Source organism: Lemur catta, chromosome 14 (genome assembly GCF_020740605.2).
Source record: "Lemur catta isolate mLemCat1 chromosome 14, mLemCat1.pri, whole genome shotgun sequence".
Classification (NCBI taxonomy): domain Eukaryota; kingdom Metazoa; phylum Chordata; class Mammalia; order Primates; family Lemuridae; genus Lemur; species Lemur catta.
In genome coordinates, this window is record NC_059141.1 from 21,786,609 (window position 1) to 21,809,008 (window position 22,400).

The 22,400-nt window shown below is 42.9% G+C and overlaps 1 protein-coding gene across 2 annotated transcripts in view; it reads right to left on the reverse strand.

The window, feature by feature from the left end:
• Positions 1-20,195, reverse strand: part of CNNM2 (cyclin and CBS domain divalent metal cation transport mediator 2) — a 129,372-nt gene extending 109,177 nt beyond the window's left edge. For both annotated transcript variants that reach the window (XM_045568484.1, XM_045568483.1), the window contains exon 1: positions 18,390-20,195. In XM_045568484.1, coding sequence (XP_045424440.1) covers positions 18,390-20,010 — 1,621 coding nt within the window. In that variant the 5' untranslated portion in view covers positions 20,011-20,195. The remainder of the gene's footprint in view (positions 1-18,389) is intronic.
• Positions 20,196-22,400: the final 2,205 nt, after the last annotated feature.

The window sequence follows — 22,400 nt, forward strand, 5'->3', positions numbered from 1 at the left end:
GGTAAATTTTATGTTTTGTGTATTTTACCAAAATTTTTAAAAATAAATAAAAATTTAAATGAGCATATCTGTATTTTAACCTTTACACCTATTTATGATTAGTTCCTGAGATCAGATTTCTAGAAGTGGAGCTACTAGGTAAAAAGATGCACAAAAAGTGTCAGCTTCAACTAAAAATATATAGAAAAAATTAGCCAGGCATGGTGGCGCATGCCTGTAGTCCCAGCTACTCAGGAGGCTGAGGCAGTAGGATCGCTTAAGCCCAGGAGTTTGAGGTTGCTGTGAGCTAGGCTGACGCCATGGCACTCACTCTAGCCTGGGCAACAAAGCAAGACTCTGTCTCAAAAAAAAAAAAAGTGTCAGCTTGTCAAACACCACCAAATTACTTTCTAGGAAGATTATAAGAATTAACACTGCCATCAGTATTATAAAAGAGTACTTGTCTCACACTACACCCTCAGTAATATTCAGTTCAATCACTCAACAATATCTACGGAGCAACTACGTGCTAAGCCCTGTTGTAGGCCCTGGGAACAGCAGTAAATAAGATAGACCGAGTCCCTGCCCTCATGGAGATTACTACATTCTGGCGGGAGAGGCAGACCAAAAAATAAAAATAAAAGTAAATAAATAAAGAGTGGGCATGGTGGCTCAGGCCTGTAATCCCAGCACTTTGGGAGGTCTAGGTGGATCACTTGAGGCCAGGAGTTCAAGATCAGCCTGGGCAACATGGCAAGACCCTGTCTCTACATAAAAAATGTTTTATAAATTAGCCAGGCATGGTGGTGCACACCTGTAGTCCTACCTGTTCAGGAGGCTGAGGTGGGAGGATTGCTTGAGCCTGGGCATTGGAGGCTACAGTAAGCTATGATTGCACGACTGCATTCCCACCCGGGTAACTGGGTGACAGAGCGAGACCCTGTCACAAAGAAGAAAGAAAGAAAAGAAAGGAAGAGGAAAGAAAGAAAAGAAAAGAAAAAAAAAGGAGGGAAGGAGAGAAAGAGGGAGGGAGGGAGAGAAAAGAAAATACAAAAGAGAAGAGAAAAGAAAAGAAGGAAGGAAGGAAGAAAAAAGGATTAATACGTTATAATAGAGGGCTAAGAAGGAAAAAGATAAAGGAAGGGCAGAGAAGTACTACAGGGGAGGGGATGGAATTTTAAGGACTGCCATGGACAGCCTCACTGAAGTGGTGATATCTTAGTAAAGATCTGAAGGAAGGAAGGGTGCAAGCTGCAAAGCTATCTAGAGGAAGGGCATGCCAGGGAGGGGGAACAGCAACTACAAAGGAGGCAGGAGCAAGCCTAAAGTGCCTGCAGTGTTCAAGAAACAGCCAGAAGGCCAGTGCCTGAAGCGAAGCGAGTCAGGAGAAAAGTAGGAGATGCAGTCAGAAGGGGCCACATCTCATGGGACTTGACAGTTAGTTGTACATTGTCATTGTTTCTATACTGACTACTTTGATAGGCAAAAATATAACATTTCATTCTTTCAAGTATAGGTTTTTGAGAAACTGTTAAGATGAAAGTTATATTTAAGGATGATCACCTGACAGAGCTATGCTTGATGAACCAGACAAGATAAGGGAAGCCACCTTGGAAGTTTTACAATAAGCAAGATAGATTGGTTGATTCATTCATTCACTCATTTAAGATGCATTTATGGAGCACCTAACACATAGTGGGCACAAATAAGAGGGGCTAAGGGCTGGGGCAGTAGCAGTGGGAATGGAGAGAAACCAAAAAGTATAAAAGTATTTTCAAAAAAGATCAATTAAACTTGGTAACAAGATACAGGGGGGGAAAGAGGATAAATTCTACAAGTTACTTGAGAGCAGAGTATGTATCTAATACATCCTTGCATCCCCCACAGCACTTTATCGTGATGCTCAATAAATGCTTATGGATTAAAGGATGAGTCAAAGAAAGCTTTCTCAAGATGGAAAAAGACCAGGGAAGGGAGAGAGAAGGACAAAATCTTGCGAAATGCTCAATTAGAAATGGAAGGAAAAATCAGGAATCCAAGAAGAGAAAGGGAAGGAGTCAGAGAAACAGGAGGAGAATCAAGACCGTGCAAGCTGCAGGAGCCAAGTGGAGAGAAGACTGGGCCGCATCTTCTGCTAAAAGCAGCAAAGGAGCCAAGAAAGCTAGGAAGGTGGCAATGAAGGAAGTCACTGGCTGTGACAGTCTGAAGCCAGATTGTACAGGATAAAAGACGTAGCCAAGGGCAAGGAAAAGGAAGTAACTAGCTATTCTTGAAGAATAGCTTCTTTTCTTCTTGCAGTAAAAAGAGAAAGGAAAAATAGAACAGTAAGGATCCCCTAAGACATAGACCTCTGCTAGAAATGCCTACTTAGCCCGATTGTGCACAGTAAGGAAATATGTACAACATTCAACCTAGCTGGGAGCCTCAGACAACAAGGTGAGCTGAATGAACGCAGGAAAGATCCCCTAATACCATGCATGGAAAACGCAGCAAATCTTCACATTTGCTACTAACATCGGGTTTTTTAAGTGGCCTCGAGTGGTCACAGAGAAAGTAATAACTGCTGATTTTTTGGATATTTAGCTAATGTGAGATAAACCAGCTTAAATCAAGTAAGGTGGGCCGGGCGCGGTGGCTCACGCCTGTAATCCTAGCACTCTGGGAGGCCGAGGCAGGTGGATCGCTCGAGGTCAGGAGTTCGAGGCCAGCCTGAGCAAGAGCGAGACTCCATCTCTACTAAAAATAGAAAGAAATGATTTGGACAGCTAAAAATATATATAGAAAAAAAATTAGCTGGGCATGGTGGCACATGCCTGTAGTCCCAGTTACTTGGGAGGCTGAGACAGGAGGATCACTTAAGCCCAGGAGTTTGAGGTTGCTGTGAGCTAGGCTGATGCCACGGCACTCTAGCCCGGGCAACAGAGCGAGATTCTGTCTCAAAAAAAAAAAAAAAAATCAAGTAAGGTGCCTTTTCTGTTTGTTTTAGTCTCTGTGATTCCTATTAGAGGCTTTCCTCAAACATCCAGAGATGTCCGGTTGTCCATTCAAATTTCAGAGTGAGGCACTAAATGCTGGCTGCAAGTTCTGTGTCACTGATGAGCTTCACTGCAGAGTACGCAGGTCAAAACTGTGATGTATTTTTAATATCAAGGAATTGAATAAATTTGTCTAATACACATGTGACTACTTAAGAGCAATGCTGTTTGTAAGTAAAGCAAACATCAATTTCTCTTCCAAAAATGCTTAGTTTCCTTGGGAAGTTAGCTAAGGAATAAAGGCAAAATCCTTCAACATTATTTTATGGCATTTTAACACAGACTTTAGTAAAGACACCTAAATGACAAGTAATTCACCCTAGAAATAGTTAAATACAAAGTTTCTGTACACATCCAGGAAAAGAAAGAAAAAAATCACATCTTTTCATCTGTTCAGAAATGTGTATGATTTTATAGGAGTATAATCAAACCAAATATCTGATCCTTATCAAAATTAAAAGGTCTTTTTATTTTAGCAAAATGTGTAAGATAAAAAACTACTAACTGAGCTTCAAGCACTTAGGGTTCCAGAACAGGTATTTTATCCTTTTGTCTCCTTTTGATAATCATAATGAAGATTTATAGTGATGATTTCTTTAGATGAAAGGAAGCACTAGTTTCCAGAATCTCAGAGGTATCTTGGGATTATACCTTTATGCTGAAAGGACAAATCTAGTTGGAACTCAACCACTTCACCAACCTTTTGTTTAATCAGGACTGTCACAGAAGTATCAAAAAGCTGCATTATAGGCAGACTACATACAAATCTAAAAAAAACTAGACTTTGTCACCTAATAACATGTTCTGAAAACAAATGTAACCCCAAAACCTAAATTCCTTTATTTCATACACAAAATTAATTTCACTAAACTGTTGTACACACACACACAACCTTATGGGCTTTAAAATATTATTCATCTTTCATCCCAAACAGTAAAGATTCCAATGAGGAGGGAAAAATGGCATAAATGACAGTATGGCTGCACCATAGATGAAATATCCCATATCTCCTAAGATAAAGAGGGTGAATTTCACCAAAATACACTGAATTTCAATTAAATACCTAAATTAGTGACTTGAGTTATAAAGTTTACACCTTAATAACATTTCAATGGATTTATTTCCCCCAAACATTACAAAATACATGCTTAAAAAAAAAAGTTGGAGCAACACATAAAAACATACTTCCTGGCTGGACACGGTGGCTCACGCCTGTACTCCTAGCACTCTGGGAGGCCCAAGGCGGGCGGATCGTTTGAGCTCAGGAGTTCGAGACCAGCCTGAGTAAGAGGGAGACCCCAACTCTACTAAAAATAGAAAGAAATTACATGGACAGCTAAAAATATATATAGAAAAATTAGCCAGGCATGGTGGCGCATGGCTGTAGTCCCAGCTACTTGGGAGGCTGAGGCAGGAGGATCCCTTGAGCCCAGGAGTTTGAGGTTGCTGTGAGCTAGGCTGACGCCACAGCACTCTAGCCCAGGCAACAGAGTGAGACTCTGTCTCAACAACAACAACAAAAAAAAAACATACCTCCTCCCCTCAAACCCACCATCAAGAGAGAGTCATTGTTAGTTAACATTTTAGTAAATGTTCTTCTACTTGTTACTGGTAAATGTATATATACACAAACAAGCAAATAAACATTTTAAAGAACAAACCTAAGAAAACATGGTCCATACAATGTGATTGTAGGAGTATTAAACCTAATTGACTTGCTTCTAGCAGAATCTCACTCTCCCACTCCAATCCCCCGACCTCAACTGCACCAAAAAAAAAAAAAGGAGGACCAAGAGCAAAAAGTTTCATTCTGTCTTTTCTGATTACCTGGAACCCAAACACTCAAGGATCACACCAATGATGGCAATATGCAATGCAGACTGACTAAAAGTCAGGGTTTTTCCTCTGCTCAGTAATCAAATCTAGAGAGATGAAATTATTCCTGCCAAACTTCAAATCAGGGAGGTATACGAGTTACTAAAGGAAACAAGTCCCGAAAGAGATAAGAGAGCATGTTGTCTTGTTCTAGCTGTCTTTCATTTTAATTTTACCTCTTAAAACCTGCTTAAATATTTCCATCTCTTGCATGATTCTCAAAAGCCCAAATGCCATTATGCAAAGCCTCCAAGTTGAGTCAGCACATTGTTTTTCTGATTACAGATGGGCAAATGGAAAAACTGAGGCTTTGCACGCTCCCATAAAGATCAGGTGATGCCCTCCGTCTGTCTTTGCTAGCAAGGGAAAACACTGTCCCTCTCAGATTACCAGCCCCCCACCCCCATGGGGCATGCACACGTGTGTATGTGTGTGTGTGTGTGTGTGTGTGTGTGTGTGTGTGTGTGTGTACGCGCACACACACACAAATCAGAATTTCATTCTGTCTCTTCTGGTTACCTGGAACCCCAAAACCTCAAGGAGCGTACTGATAATTGCAATATGAAATGCAGAATGATGGACAGTCAGGGTTTTTTTCTAGTCTCTGCAAAGTAATCCAAAGAAAACCCTTGATAAAATGATCCAGAAAAGAAAGCTACAAAACCATTTAAATATTAGCCAGTCTTTTCTGTGCTCATCTCCTAGCCCAAATCCCCAGACTGAAACAAAGCCACTCTACACAGTAGATAGAAACAGATTAACCTTTAAACTCCCAAGCTCCAGCTAACCATATTTTTTTCTTGATTGACATTTCCTACAGCCTATGTATTCTTTCCCTATACCTAATTTGAAATAGAAAATCTACTCTTTTCTATCAAATTTCCTAAAAAATGACAGTGTCAGTAACCAATTGTGTGTACCTGACTCTCTATATATGAAAGAGGTAAGTAAAAATGCCTAAATGTTTTAAAGAAAAAAAAATCCACTACAATCAAATGAAACAAATAAACGTAAGATAACCCCTAACAAACTCAGGATTTTAAAAAGTATTTTTCTATTTTAAGAACCACTTGTTACCTAACAAACAAGTTCAGCAAGGTTGCAGGATACAAGATCAATGAATCACTTATATTTCTATATACTAGCAATGAACAATCTGAAAATGAAATAAAACAATTCCATTTACAATAGCATCGAAAAATAAATAAAACACTGGGCTGGGCGTGGTTGCTGACACCACTAATCCTAACACTTTGGGAGGTCAACGCAGGAGGATTGCTTAAAGCTAGAAGTTCAAGCCCAGCCTGAACAAGAGCAAGACCTCGTCTCTACAAAAAATAAAAAAATTAGGCCGGGCACGGTGGCTCACGCCTATAATCCTAGCACTCTGGGAGGCCGAGGCGGGTGGATCATTTGAGCTCAGGAGTTCAAGACCAGCCTGAGCAAGAGCGAGACCCCATCTCTACTAAAAATAGAAAGAAATTAGCTGGACAACTAAAAATATATATAGAAAAAATTAGTCAGGAATGGTGGCGCACGCCTGTAGTCCCAGCTACTTGGGAGGATTGCTTGAGCCCAGGAGTTTGAGGTTGCTGTGAGCTAGGCTGACACCATGGCACTCTAGCCCAGGCAACAGAGTGAGCCTCTGTCGCAAAAAAAAAAAAAAAGAAAGAAAGAAAGAAAAGGAAAAAAAAATGGGCAAACGAACTGCATAGACATTTCTCCAAAGATCTAGAAATGGCCAACAAGCACATGAAGAGAAGCTCAACATCATTAGCCATTAAGGAAATGCACATCAAAACCACAATGATACCACTTCACGCTCACTAGGATGGCTATAATTTTAGAAAAAGGGGGAGGGTGGCAATAACAAGTGTTGGCGAGGATGTGGAGAAACTGGAACCCTATGCATGGCTGGTGGGAATGTAAAATGGTACAGCCACTTTGGAAAACAGTTTGGCAGTTTTTCAAAAAGTTAAAATAGAGTTCCATACAACCCAGAATTCTACTCCTATGCATCTACCCAAGAGAACTGAAAACGTATGTCGCAGAAAAACTTGTGGACCAATGTCCACAGCACCATTATCATCATAGCCAAAAAGTAGAAACAGCCTAAATATCCATCAACTGATGAATGAATAAACAAAATGCCATTATGTCCATAGAATGGAATATTTGGCCATAAAAAGGAATGAAATCTTGATCCATGCTACAACGTGGATGAATCTGGAAAATATATGCTACTTTTTTCTTTTTTTTTTTCTTTTTTTTTTTCTTTTTTAGAAATGGGGTCTCTGTCACCCAGACAAGAATGCAATGGCATGATGATAGCTCACTGCAGCCTCTGACTCCTGGGCTCAAGCAATCCTCCCACCTCAGCCTCCCAAGTAGCTAGGATTACAGGCGTGCACCAAGAAGCCAGTCACTAAAGGCCACATTTCATTTACCTGAAATATCCAGAATAGGCTAATCCACAGAGCTAGAAAGTAAATTAGTGGTTGCCAGGCATTATGGGGAACAAGGAATGGGAACAGAATGCCAATAGGTATGGAGTTTCTTTTAGGAGTGATGAAAATGTTCTAGGAGTAGACAGTAGTAATGGCTACATAACCTTGTGAATATACTAAAAACCACTAAATCAAATCCTTTGAAAGGGTGAATTTTATGATACGTGAATTATACCTCAATTTTTAAAATTTAAAAAAGAACCATTTGTTTCAGCAGTAAAATGCTCCTAAGGAGAAATGGAATATTATGAGTTCCTTAACATGAGCAAAGGTTAGTTTTCCTAAGAACAGGACTCATAATGTTCTCAGCAGATTTGAATTTTTTCTAGGTGTATCATGGACAAAGTTAACAAAGTGTTTGCAAGAATGGCCATGATCACCCCTCCCTACCGCATCAACCATTTTCACTGTTTCCACATTCCCTTCCAGTTTGTACACGTGTACATTCTTACATGTGTATAATCCATGCAAATAATTAGTGTAAATTTTCCCATATTGCTACATGACCTTCAAAATTATCATTAAATGGTTGCAATTAGTTGACATTTATCATTTTCTTAACTCTTTCCTCTCCAGGCCCTGCCTTAAGGTGTTATTTATTTCCAATTTTTTACTGCTTATAGATAACAGTGCAATATATTTGCAATATAAAAAGCTAACATAGCTCTTTTCTTCTCTTGAATCACTGAATTAAGATTTCCAGAAAAAAAATTACTAAACCCAAAGGTAAGACATTTTTATGACTCTTGGTTGCCTTCCAGAAGTATTACAAATTTATACTGCTATAAGCAACACAAACCTGCTACATTAGACATTATCATTTTTTATGCTTTTGACGTAATCAATGTTAAAAGATTTTTATCAGAGTAATTTGAGATCTTCCTTTAGTCTTAAAACCTTGGTTACTTCAGGGTTTCCAAAATCCATGAGCACTTGCTCTGTTTCCTTTAAAAACTGTTGTCTTTTTCAGTCACCTATGGTTAAAAAGAATGAAGAATTATTTTAAACTCAGTATTCTTACTCTAAGGAAAGTAGAACATGTAACATATCCTTCTGTTTTCCTTAAAATATACATATGCATGTAGCCATCTTATCAAGTAACAGCAACTGCTAGAAAAACAACAGAGCCTACAATTCAAACACAATAAAAAGGAAAAGAAAAAAACCTGCAATAATTATCCACTTTTAAAATTTCAACATCTGTAACAACTATCAATATAAGCACACATGCCCAAGGTGTCTCTCTTGACTATCAATCTCTCTAGTCTAGACAAAGATCAAGAACAACTGCTATGGCGTGAATATGCCCCCTCCAAAATTCATGTTGAAACTTAATCCCCATTGTGGTGGTATTAAGAGGAGGGGCCTTTGGGGAAGTGATTAAGTCATAAGGGTGGAGCCCTCACAATGGGATTAGTACCCTGATAAAAGCACTGGAGGGAACTAGCTCAGGCCCTTTTTTGCCCTTCTACTTTTCTGCCATGTAGAGATGCAGCAAGAAGGCCCTCACTGGATACCAAATGCCACTGCCTAGATCTTGGACTTCCCAGCCTCCAGAACTGTGAGAAATAAACTTCTACTATTTATAGATTACCCAGTCTGTGGTATTTCATTATAGCAGCATGGATAAACTAAGACAATAATCAATAGAAAGAATTGTTACAATAAAAATAATGGTTAACTAAGCACTAAGTACTATTAGAAACACTTTTATATTGCATATCACATTAATTCTGATAATAATAACGACCATATGAGTTAGCAAATATCCCCATTTTACTATGAAAAAAATTTAACCTGAAAGAGGATAAGTTACTTGTCCTAAGCAGATCCAGGAAGAGTACATTGTTCTTAACCTTTGCACATCCCCACAGCATGTGAATTTAAAAAGAAACATTCCCACCTAGGTCTGACAGCAAGGGGGTTAAGTATGATAATATGAAGATTCCACCATCATTACAGCAGTATTTATGATCAATTGCAGCACTAATGTAAAACAGGGAGAGGGCTTAACATCCCCACTATCCATCAACACCTAAGCCAGCCTACAAACATGTAGATCATATCATATACAGGATGATCTCACTATTCACTTCCTAGGTCCCCCTTCCAAAGTCTGCTGCCCCATCATCCCTCTGTATAGACACTCCAGAGTTGCCAATGTATGTGACGTTAAAAAAAAGAATGCTTCTTATTGTCTCTCCTTTTCAGTGTTGGTATGATTTGGGGTTTCTTGTTGGAGTGTTCTAAGGAAAAAAAGACGAAATGACAATATTAAAATAAACTGTATTCAATCCTAGTGATCCACTTCTATGTAAGTTTAATAAATATTCTTTATAGGTCAAGTAAATCTTAGTGAATTGTAAATTTACTACCAATGATATACATAAATATATTAACATATAAATAAATATTATACATGACATTTATAATATATATAACATATAGTTAGAGGAAAAGGCCCCTTTGAAAAAAATATACCATGTTATATATAAGTAAACATCTAATTAGAATCCAGAGGTTTGTTCTCAAAAGTTTAAATTGTTCAACAGCAAATAAAAAACATAAAATATGATGTTGGCTCAGTCTGTTCTGTAGGTTTTCCTAGTTAATGATATTTTAAATTGTGTGTAGTTTTGCTAATAATCAAAATTAACAAGCTCCCCACAATTGTTCGGAATGTCTCAGAATTTAAATAATCCTGAGGCCCTTTGGGAGGTACGGGGAGAGGCAGGTGGTGTGTAATCCCCACAAAAACCAAGAGAAAAAGCAGAACAAGGTCCTTTCCTGTTTCGTACAGCTCATTCTAAGTCAGAGCCAGTATTCAGCTATGCATCTATGGTCTCTCCTGACCTAAAGGTCTATGCTCAGACTTCAGCGATCCTAGTAACACAATAACTTCCCAAAGTCGGGCATGATTCTCTTTATGACTTTAGCTTACACTTTTTTAAAAAATTGGAGGGCGGGCAGGAGAGAAGGGCACATAGGTGCCTGAATGGGACACAGGCTTCAAATGCTTTGATGAACATTTCAGTGGAAACTTTACAGACTTACACTGTGAACAGAAATGAAGAGTCAAGGAAGTTTCACCCTCACAGTCCCAAATCCAATCATTACTCTCATACAAGAAACAACCAACAAGAAAATATACCATTAAGGGATATCCAAAACATGCTAAATCAAAAGAAATACCTTATATTTAACTACCTGAGGCAGACATCAATACCCATTTCCTAAAACATACTCCTACTCTGACCATAGCAGAGTAAAAAACTCAAACTAAGATAAAATAAATAAAACATAAAATAAAATAAAAAGAGCTGACACACTCAGACTTATTTTCTACTTCACAAAATGCTTGTCGAAGATTGCTTGAATCCAGGACATCTACAATACTGACATCAAAATCACAAGACAAATAAAACAAAAACCAGTGTTAATGCTGATTATTTGCTTTTCCAATAATACAGCTACCTGTAAGTCTGAATAACGTGGGACCAGAAGACCAGTCTATTGGAGTGGAAAGAACTCCGATCTAGAAGTCAGGGCAGGCCAGGCGCGGTGGCTCACCCCTGTAATCCTAGCTCTCTGGGAGGCCAAGGCGGGTGGATTGCTCAAGGTCAGGAGTTTGAGACCAGCCTGAGCAAGAGTGAGACCTCTTCTCTACTAAAAATAGAAAGAAATTATCTGGCCAACTAAAAATATATATAGAAAAAATTAGCCGGGCATGGCGGCACGCATGCCTGTAGTCCCAGCTACTCGGGAGGCTGAGGCAGTAGGATCGCTTGAACCCAGGAGTCTGAGGTTGCTGTGAGCTAGGCTGACGCCACGGCACTCACTCTAGCCCGGGCAACAGAGTGAGACTCTGTCTCAAAAAAAAAAAAAAAAAAAAAAAAAAGAAGTCAGGGCATGGGTTCCAGTCCAGCTGATGCTTCTAGTGAGGTGAAGGACCCTAAATAAGCCACTTACTTTCTCTCTTCTCTTTCTCAGGGTTTACTTTCCTCAAGAGTTTGACTAGACCAGTGTTTCCTAAACTCACCTACCCATAAGAATTACTTCAGGGTAACTGCAAACAACATGGATTCTTTCCAAGGCCCCTTCCCCAGAGATTCTGGTTCAGGAGGACTCTGGGTGAGGCCTAGGACCTTACTCTTATTAAGTGACCCAAGTAAATCTTATCATCTGGTAAATCTGGCAAACATTGGGCTAGATAATCCTCAAGCTCCCTGCCTTCCAGCTCTGAGTCTACACTATCTGGATATTTTATAAAAATGTTCTAAAAATATGCAACATCATAATAATTCAATGTATTATTACTACACAAAAATAAATGCACAGGATCATAAATACAAATATATCCACTCCCTGTGATACCATTCATACCTTTAATTATCAATAAAAACATCTTCCATAGGCCGGGCGCGGTGGCTCACGCCTGTAATCCTAGCCCTCTGGGAGGCCGAGGCGGGTGGATCGCTCCAGGTCAGGAGTTCGAGACCAGCCTGAGTGAGACCCCGTCTCTACTAAAAATAGAAATAAATTATCTGGCCAACTAAAAATATATATAGAAAAAATTAGCCGGGCATGGTGGCTCATGCCTGTAGTCCCAGCTACTCGGGAGGCTGAGGCAGTAGGATCGCTTAAGCCCAGGAGTTTGAGGTTGCTGTGAGCTAGGCTGACGCCACGGCACTCACTCTAGCCCGGGCAACAAAGTGAGACTCTGTCTCAAAAAAAAAAAAAAAAAAAAAAAAAACATCTTCCAAGATTCTACGCAAGTAGAACACTTAATTTGGTGAGGGGGAAAAAAGTAATATTAAACTCTCAGCATATTAATATGCAGAGACTTGTTGAATTATATAGCTCATGTTTTAAGTGAAAACTGTACAGCACATTCTTCCCTTGGAGAACAACATTATCTGGTGATTCCACCTGTTCATAACTCAGAAAAAGCTAGAAAAGAGCCTGGCTAAGTCCCTAGCAGCTGTCAATAGCAAGCTCTGCAATGCTGGAATGCCATTGTTACAAAGCTAAAACACAAACAATAAAACAATAACTGGTTACTAATTCTTCAAATTCACCCCAGTGTAGAAAACTAGGTGCCCTGATGTTTTGTTAGGAAGGTTCGTCAGGCAAACCGGGGCCTCTAGCATGTTTTCTGCACTCAAAGGTAGGAGCCTTTAATCTCGCTTTTCCTTCCCCTGTACTATTTTGCTTTAGACAGTTTTTCTAAAATTCTCATAATCCTCTAGAGGGATGTCCTGGGTTTATTCTCTTATTTAGATTTATAGGTAACTACAAAACTAATAAAAAGAGAAAGATTGCATGGAGTATAGAGGGGCAGAGTTGTAATGGAAGTTCAGTAGCAACCAGTTATGAGATAGTTACAAAAAATGTAAATAAAAACCAAGATTAAAACACAAAACTGGCTGGGCGCGGTGGCTCATGTCTATAATCCTAGCACTCTGGGAGGCCGAGGCAGGAGGATCGCTAGAGGTCAGGAGTTGGAGACCAGCCTGAGCAAGAGCGAGACCCCCTCTCTACTAAAAATAGAAAGAAATTATCTAGAGAGCTAAAAATATGTATAGAAAAAAATTAGCCGGGCATGGTGGCGCATGCCTGTAGTCCCAGCTGCTCGAGAGGCTGAGGCAGAAGGATCACTTGAGCCCAGGAGTTTGAGGTTGTTGTGAGCTTGACACCACGGCACTCACTCTAGCCTGGGCAACAGAGAGACTCTGTCTCAGAAAAAAAAAAAAACACATAACTGAGTTTGACAAACTACTGTGTGACCCTTGCAACAGAAAAAGATAAGGAACCAAGAGTGAAACGTAATTACATAATTGAGCCATTAGAAAAATAGTTGTAGAGTAGCCCATTAAAGCAGCACACTAGCACTGGACAATTTTAGTATAGCACATTTTCAAGATGAATCTTGATGTCTGACATGCAAATACTGCAAATAGAATTCTTTGGATTTAGGGTCACACAGGTCCAAAAATTGATTTAATGGAAAAAATGGGAACACCAACTGTTATGTACATCACAGAAGCATTGGGTTTAAAGCTATCTATATGTTTAAAGACATTTCTGTGTCCCACTGCCCAATAGACTCTGAGACAATGTTTGGACGAAAGACCGAAAGACCAAACCTTCCACTCAGTAAAACAGAAGTGGCAAATCAGGATCAAGGGAACTAGTATAAGACAGTGTGGTTAAGGGAGCAAGTTCTGGTGTCACACAGACCTGAGTTAAAACCCCAAATAAACAAATTATTGTGTGACCTTGAATAAACCTCAATTTCCTCAATTGTAAAACAGAGATAATACTTCATTCAGCCATTGTGAGATTTAAACAAGGTGATTCATGCAAAGCACTAAGCCCTGTCCCTGGCACAGAGTAAATAGGTAAGTAATCATCATCATCACCATCATCATCATCATCACCACCATCATCAAGCTCAAACTGTAAAATTAGCACAATTACTATCTTCCAAGGTCAAGTAAAGCAAAGGGTTTCCTGCTAGCCAGACAAAAAAGTTCTAAGCATTAGAAAGAAGACATCCACATATACTAATATAAAGGTAGCTTTTCTTTCCACATTACAGAACCTTCTGTTTCCCCCTCCTTAGCAAAGAGTAACTCAGACGAATTCTGTACAGCTATATACAGAAAAGGTTTCAATACAGGCATTCTTAGTTAGGAGGGATAATTTTCAATGAGATCTGGATTGATGATCTCACCAGTTTGGGGGAGTTACAGTTGGTATTGTTGGGGGTGTCTGTTTTGTTTTTGTTTCTTGGAAATGGAGAAGTTAGGAGAGGGAAAGAGAGGGGGAAAAAGTCTTCAAACCATTCCATGCACCATTATTTTTTATTTTTTTTATTTTTTATTTATTTTTTTGAGACAGAGTCTCACTCTGTTGCCCAGGCTAGAGTGCCATGGCATCTGCCTAGCTCACAGCAACCTCAAACTCCTGGGCTCAAGCGATCCTACTGCCTCAGCCTCCCAAGTAGCTGGGACTACAGGCATGCGCCACCATGCCTGGCTCACTTTTTCTATATATATTTTTTTTAGCTGTCCAAATCATTTGTTTCTATTTTTAGTAGAGATGGGGTCTCGCTCTTGCTCAGGCTGGTCTCGAACTCCTAACCTCTAGCGATCCTCCTGCCTCGGCCTCCCAGAGTGCTAGGATTACAGGCGTGAGCCACCATGTCTAGCCCACCCACACACCACTATTCAATTTAGAAAAACAACAGAAGGTTGACTATTAAGATTACATCATAATCGGGCTGGGCGTGGTGGCTCACGCCTGTAATCCTAGCACTCTGGCAGACCGAGGCAGGTGGACCACTTGAGGTCAGGAGTTCAAGACTAGCCTGAGCAAGAGCGAGACCCCGTCTCTACTAAAAATAAAAAGAAATTAGCTGGACAACTAAAAATATATATAGAAAAAAATTAGCCGGGCATGGTGGTGCATGCCTGTAGTTCCAGCTACTTGGGAGGCTGAGGCAGTAGGATCGCTTAAGCCCAGGAGTTTGAGGTTGCTGTGAGCTAGGCTGACGCCACGGCACTCACTCTAGCCCAGGCAACAGAGTGAGACTCTGTCTCAAAAAAAAAAAAAAAAAAGATTACATCATAATCGAATTAGAAAATGAAGAAGAAAAAAATCAGGTGAAACCCTACATTAAAAAGAACTAATATACCTGGCCGGGCATGGTGGCTCATGTCTGTAATCCTAGCACTCTGGGAGGCTGAGGCAGGAAGATCACTTGAGGTCGGGAGTTGGAGACCAGCCTGAGCAAGAGCCAAACCCCATCTCTACTAAAGACAGAAAAATTAGCCTGGCGTGGTGGTGTGCACCTGTGATCCCAGCTACTCGGGAGGCTGAGGCAGGAGGATCACTTGAACTCAAGAGTTTGAGGTTGCAGTGAGCTATGACACCACTCTAGCCTGGGCAACAGAGTGAGACTATGTCTCAAAAAAAAAAAAAAGAGGCCAGGCGTGGTAGCTCACGCCTGTAATCCTAGCACTCTGGCAGACCGAGGCAGGTGGATCACTTGAGGTCAGGAGTTCGAGACCAGCCTAAGCAAGAGCGAGACCCCCCCCCCTACTAAAAATAGAAAGAAATTATATGGACAACTAAAAATATACAGAAAAAATTAGCCAGGCATGGTGGCACATGCCTGTAGTCCCAGCTACTTGGGAGTCTGAGGCAGGAGGATCGCTTGAGCCCAGGAATTTGAGGTTGCTGTGAGCTAGGCTGAAGCCATGGCACTCTAGCCTGGGCAACAGAGTGAGATTCTGTCTCAAAAAAAAAAAAAAAAAGAACTCTAATATAACTTACAATACACTGACCAACTGACCAAACATCAAAAAAACACCAAGAAAGGGAAGTGAAAAACCAATTATTCCAATAGTTTAAGTAATGAAAAAATACCCATCCATTCCATCCTTTTAAAGATCATGGCTTAAATTTCCAACGTGTAGTCTTTGCCTGCTCTTCTGAATACACCACCAGCTTGAATGTATACGTTTAACTTGTACTGCCTTCTTAACCCAATACATCATTCTGGTTAAGGACAAAAATAAAATCTTGTACATTATTATTTTTCCAGAATTCATGAGAAAATATTAGTAACTCATTTAAATAATACATTTCAAAAAAATACTGTGAGGTGATTTTAGAAGAAAACTGTTTCTCATGAAAACAAATCAGTCATAGGAAAATTATTCAAGGACAACCAAAAACAAATTTCAAAATAATGCACATTTTGAAATTTTTGAGTAGGGGCAGGATTAGTGAGCTATGAAGTGAATAACTAAATTCTCAAAGAAAAAAGATAAAGTAGTGAAGGAAGAACTTCAGCAAGAAGTACAAACTAGTGTCATCAATCCATCAGTAAATGTGCGAGGCTTCTGAATAATTTAAAAAATACAATAAATTATCTGTATCAATACTGGGAAAGTTAGCAATAGGACTTTCAGAGGTATTTTCATGCATTTCAAGATATCTTTCTATATTACAGATATTACTGCAAAATTACTGAAGAGACTGATTAGACGCTCTAATTAATGACTTAGCAGTGAAAGAATCATGACACCCCCCCAAAGAAGCTATGTCACCTAGATATACTGGATATTTTCTTTTTACTATTTAAGAATCCAGAAGAATCTCCTTCCGCTTTTAAATGCAAATTATCAATCCCCAAAGCACATTCTGCTCTATTCCTTTACATGAAAATTAACTGCAATGTGATCCCGTTCTAAAGAGGACACCATTCAGCTAGAAAAATGGAATTAGGACAACCACACACTCCTTGAGTATGTTCAGATCATCACATCCAGTGAGCTGTCACCAGGTACACATGGCCCTTTCCATGGCGAGACCACTATCAGTGATCAAAATTCTATTTGAAGAAGGAAAACATAGTTTTGAACACTATCAGGTCATGAAAGTTTATATACACATTTCAATACATGCAAATGTACTAGCATTATAGCAATTAAAAAACTCAGTATCCCTCGGTTTTCAAATAACACTAGCTATTTACTGGAAACTTTCGGAATTTCAATATAATGATATGAGTTGCTATTCACCTGTTCATTACACAGTGAAACAAACAAACAAAATCCCACAATGCAAGAAATGATGTGCTGTGTAAGCACATCAGACTCTGCACTTCTTTCTCTACCCTGTTAAACACCCTGGAGCAGTGAGAGTTGTTTCATTTCAATTTAATGTCCCAGGAGATCAATGTTAAAAAAGAACACTTTTAAACAGAAAGAGTCAATAAATAAATAAACCATAATAAATAGAGGGATTGGCCGGGTGCGGTGGCTCACACCTGTAATCCTAGCACTCTGGGAAGCCAAGGTGGGTGGATTGTTTGAGCTCAGGAGTTCGAGACCAGCCTGAGCAAGAGCGAGACCCCATCTCTACTAAAATAGAAAGAAATTAGCTGGACAACTAAAAATATATATATAGAAAAAATGAGCCAGGCATGGTGGCACATGCCTGTAGTCCCAGCTACTTGGGAGGCTGAGACAAGAGGATTGCTTGAGCCCAGGAGTTTGAGGTTGCTGTGAGCTTGGCTGATGCCACAGCACTCTAGCCTGGGCAACAGAGTGAGACTCTGTCTCAATAAATAAATAAATAAATAGAGGGATTCATCCTATTGTTAAAAGTTCAAGCTTTCTGCAGAAACCATACTTCGTTTGGGAAATTTTATGTGTTGTCAAGTAAATGTAAACAAATAGCAAAGAAAGCTATATATATAGATATCACCTCATAAAACATTAACTTAGCTCTTATCTTTCCAAGTTATATATTAATAACTAACTCTAGTTTTGTTTTGTTTTTTAAAGACAACTCTTTTCTAGCTAAGGCAAGTCACATCCAAAATGAGTCATTTTTTTGGTGGTACTTGGCTTACTCTATCCCCTACCCTCAAAGGCAGACCTCAATCTTCCCCACAGGTCGCCAGACAACCAGGAACAGAACCTACGGAAAATGTATTTCCAATCTTTGAAACATCAGTGTGGATACTTAAGGAGAAGGAAAAAAGGATTGCACTGGGTTTAGAAAAGCCATTTAAATGTTTCCCAAATGCCTGTGATTAGTACATGCCAACCAAATGGCAGAGCATTAGCCAGCCCCTACTTCCACCTACCCACTCAGAACCCAGAAAATGATGCAGCAGACCGGGGCGGGGGGCGGGGGAGGGACGAGTATTGTGCACAGAAATTAGGAAGTTTGCTTTTCAATCACGGAACAAAGTAAGCGATGGCGGTATTTTGCTTTTCAAGAACCTAGAAGTGCTTACTAGTTCAATCCGTCCCCAAATCCACACCACCCTTTCAACTTTACAATTAAGAGAGAGAAGGAGAAATTCCGGTCAACTCCCCTTGGGGGGTTGGTCTGAGGGTAGAAGACTCAAGTAGGGAGAAGGATGGAAAGAGAAAAAAGCAAGCCAATGAAAGATACCAAAATTTCCCACCTTTCTTAAATTCTTCCAGCATAGCGTCCAACTTGGTGTCATTGAAAACAAAGTGCAAGGGGTGGTTATAAAATTTGGTGATGGTTTTCAGGGGAGTACAGTCATCTGGATCCACGAAGGCCAAGTCTTTGACAAAGAGCAGGTCCACGATGTTGGAGCGCTCCCCCTCAAATACTGGAATGCGAGTGTAGCCGCTCTCCATGATCTCCGACATGGTGTTGAAATCCAGGATGGCTTCGCCTGTGATCATGAAGCAGTCCCGGAGGGGGGTCATCACGTCCTCCACCGTCTTGGTGCGGAGTTCCAGCGCCCCTTGGATGATGTTCAGCTCCTCCTTAACGAGGTCGTTGTAGGGGTCGGTGACCCGGAGCATCTCTAGCAGCTTTTCCCGGTTGTAGACCGTGCCTATCTCCTGGCCCAGGACGCAGTCCAGCAGCTTGCTGACCGGGTAAGAAGCGGGGAAGGTCATCATCATGAAAAACTTGGTGAGGAAGATGGTGTTGGCCCCCACAGCCAGGCCGTGCCGGGAGCAGATGGCCTGGGGCACGATCTCCCCGAAGATGACGATGCCTATGGTGGAGACCACAACCGCCACGAGGCCCGAGCCGGCGATGTCGTCCAGCAGGATGGTGAGCGTGGTGTTGACCAGCACGTTGCCCAGCAGCAGCGAGCACAGCAGGTAGTTGCCCTGCCTGCGCACCGGCTCGATGCGCTTGGCGTAATTCTTCTCCTTCTCGGTGCCGCAGTTCTGCACGATGCGCAGTTCCATCGGGTCCAGGGCCATGAGCCCCAGGTTGAGGCCGCTGAACATGCCCGACAGGCACAGCAGTAGCGAAATGAAGATCACCTGCAGCCAGAAGGGCAGCAGGAATTTCTTCTCCTCTCCTACGATCATCTTGGTGTCCTCGCCGTCGTGGTAAATCCAGGTGGTCTCGGCCCACGGGGGCGGCGGGAGCCCGGCCACCCCCGAGCCGCCCTTGCCCCCGACAGCACCACCCGCAGACCCCGGGCCGCCGGCGCCCAGGGCAGGCGTGGAGAGCGACGTGCACAGGTAATAGGACTTGCTCTTCTCCATCTTGCGCAGCGGCTTGATCTCGATCTCGATGATGCCCGATGTGCGGCGGTTGAGAATGATGTGGGGCAGGATGATGATGTCTGAGGTGCGGATGCCGCAGCGCTGGGGGCCGCTGTCCGGCTCCGGCGGCGCGGGGCCCCCCAGCCCGCGCTCGCCGGGGCTGTGGCGCCGCCGCTCGTGCTCGGTGAAGGCGATGCGGGACCACGTCTCGTTGTTGATGTTCTGCCCGTACACCCGCAGCTTGACCCGGGTCCGCTCGCTCACCCGCAGCGCCCCCCCTTCCATGAACGACACGTCGTTCGTGTCCTCCAGCCGCAGCCCGATGATCACCGTCTCTTCGTTCTCGCCCACCGCCGCGCAGCCGCCCGCGCTGCAGCAGCAGCTCAGCAGTAGCAGCGGCAGCAGCCGCCCGGCAGCCGCCTGCAGGACCCCCCGGCCGCGGGCGCTGAGGCTGCGGCGTGCCGCCATCTTCCAAGTGGGCAGTGCGGCGGCTGCCTGCCCGCCCGCCATCTTTACTTCGGGTTCACAAGCGCCACAGCCAATCATAGGGTGGTTGCTCCAGCTGTGGCTTCATCCTTCCCACCCGGCGGCGAGAGCGCAGGCACAGGCCCCTGGGCTAGACTGCAATGGAGCGTCCGCGCCCAGTGCTCAGCACTCCGCCTCCCTGACTGACACTGATTCGACCTCGGCCAGCTGAGGAACCCCGAGGCTCGCGGGAGGGGGGAGGAGGAGGGAGGAGAGCGCCAGCTGCTCCGGCGAGAGGCAGGCCGACCAGCCAATCACGAGCGGGCGCCCGCCTCCCAGCCAGGGGGCTGGAATGGGGGCGTGGTCGTGCGCGGCGCCGCGGACCAATGGTACGGTAAGTGGGTGGGGCGATGAGGGCCACGGTCCCCCTCAGCACGCCAAGTTTCCAGCTGAAAGGCGCGTGACTCTTGTGTATGTGCGAGGGGAGGAGGCGTGGCCAGCCGGAACCCGAGAGCCAGTCAAAGATGAGAGCTGTAGGAAAGGGGGCGTGGCCCTCCGTCCGGCCGCCAATGGAATGGAGCCGCCGTCGGTCCGGCCTTCCCAGAGGGGGCACCCTAGTAGGTGCTTGGGTCGGCCGGGTCTGACTGATTCCTTGCAGCAAGCGGTGGCGGATTCTCGCTGCGCCGCCTCGTTGGCTCCCCAGTGCTCAATGCTCGGGGAGAAAGTGCTGCCCCTTCTGCCCCAGGAGCCCGAGAAACCTACTAGGGGCGGCTTAGGATGCACACAAGCCCCAAAAGCCGGGGCACTGGCCAGGCTCCCCAACTGCTTGTGCGTGCAGCTCCGCCGAGGCAAGCGGCCCCCAGGTGGCTCCTGCACCGCAGCTGACCCGCTCTCCTCGCGCCTCTCGCTTCTCCCCAGAGGACGCGCGCCCTCTGCGACTCGCGGTCAGGTAGCGCCACCTGCGGGCTGCGCGGGCGCCCTGCAGCGCTTTCCAGGTCCGCTGCAAACCCCAAAAGGTGTGCGGGAGTCTAAGGGTGGGGAGGTTAGGACAATTTCCCAGACTTCCTAGTCATAAGAACCCCCACGTATTCCTGCTAGAAGTATATATTCCCTGGGCCCCCTTCCATACTTATAGAATGGGAAGGGCCCAGAATCTGTATTTCCAATAGGCACCCAGGCAAGTTTAGGAAAAATGGGAGGGGACAGACATCCTAAGCAGACCCAAAAAGGCTCATTCATTCTTAGTCACACTGACCAAACCCTGCTAGTGTCATAGATCATTCAGGAGCAAAAAATTAACCTAGCTTCTGGATTCCAAATACCATTGCGTCTAGAGGAGATGCAGTAGCAGAGTAGCTGCCAAACTGGTCTTTTTCTCAAAATTTAAAACATTCGAAAAATTATTGCTTCCCTACTTTTTTTTTTTTTTTGTATCTACAAGCACATTTTCTTCCCCTCTTGTAAACACTTCTTATTCATTTCTGGGATGATCGCAGTGGTCTAACAGACCTATCTAACTGATCTCCCTTTTCTACATCTGCCCCTTTCCTTTCTCAGCCCAACAACCAATGATATTGTCAAATCCTTTCACTCTCGTTTGAAACCTTCCGCTGGCTTCTCATCTCATCACAGTAAAAGCCAAAGTACCTCCAATATCCTACAAGGCTCTAAAGGATCTGCTGCCTCCCATTACTTCTCTGACCTCATCACCTGCTGCTCCAGCCAGGCTCTCCTAGCTATTGTTCAGTCACTCCAGGGAATCCCTGGGACCCTTTACACTTGCTGTTTGTTTCCTATGTCTGGGACTCTTGCCCCTAACGTCAGCATAGCCTGGTTTTTCACCTCCTTCAAGGCTTTGCTGGAAAGCCACCTTATTTTAAACTTACAAAAAACACACCCTGGCTTAGAGTGTAATCCTAGCACTTTGGGAGGTCGAGGTAGGAGGACGGCTTGAAGCTGGGAGTTCAAGACCAGCCTGAGCAACATGCTGGGGACCCGTCTCTACCAAAAATAGAAAAATTAGCCAAACGTGGTAACACCTGTAGTCCCAACTACTTGGGAGGCTGAGGCAGGAGGATCACTTGAGCCCAGGAGTTTGAGGTTGCAGTGAGCTTTGATGATGCCACTGCACTCTAGCCAGGGCAACAGAGTGAGACTCTGTCTTAAAAAAAAGAAAAGTACAACACTGCCTATACCCCACCTCTACTTTGTTTTTCTTCAAAGTGAAGATCACTTTCTAATATACCATGAAAATTATTAATTGGGCTTATTATCTGTCTCCTTCCACTAGAACTTAAGCTCCCTGAGGACAAAATTTTGTTTGTTTTGTTCACTGCTGTATCTCTAGGATCCAGAATACTGGTAGATAGGTATTCAAAACTATATTTTTTGAGTGATCACACCAGTAATCCTAGCACTCTGGGAGGCCAAGGCAGGAGGATCACTTGAGCTCAGGAGTTCGAGACCAGCCT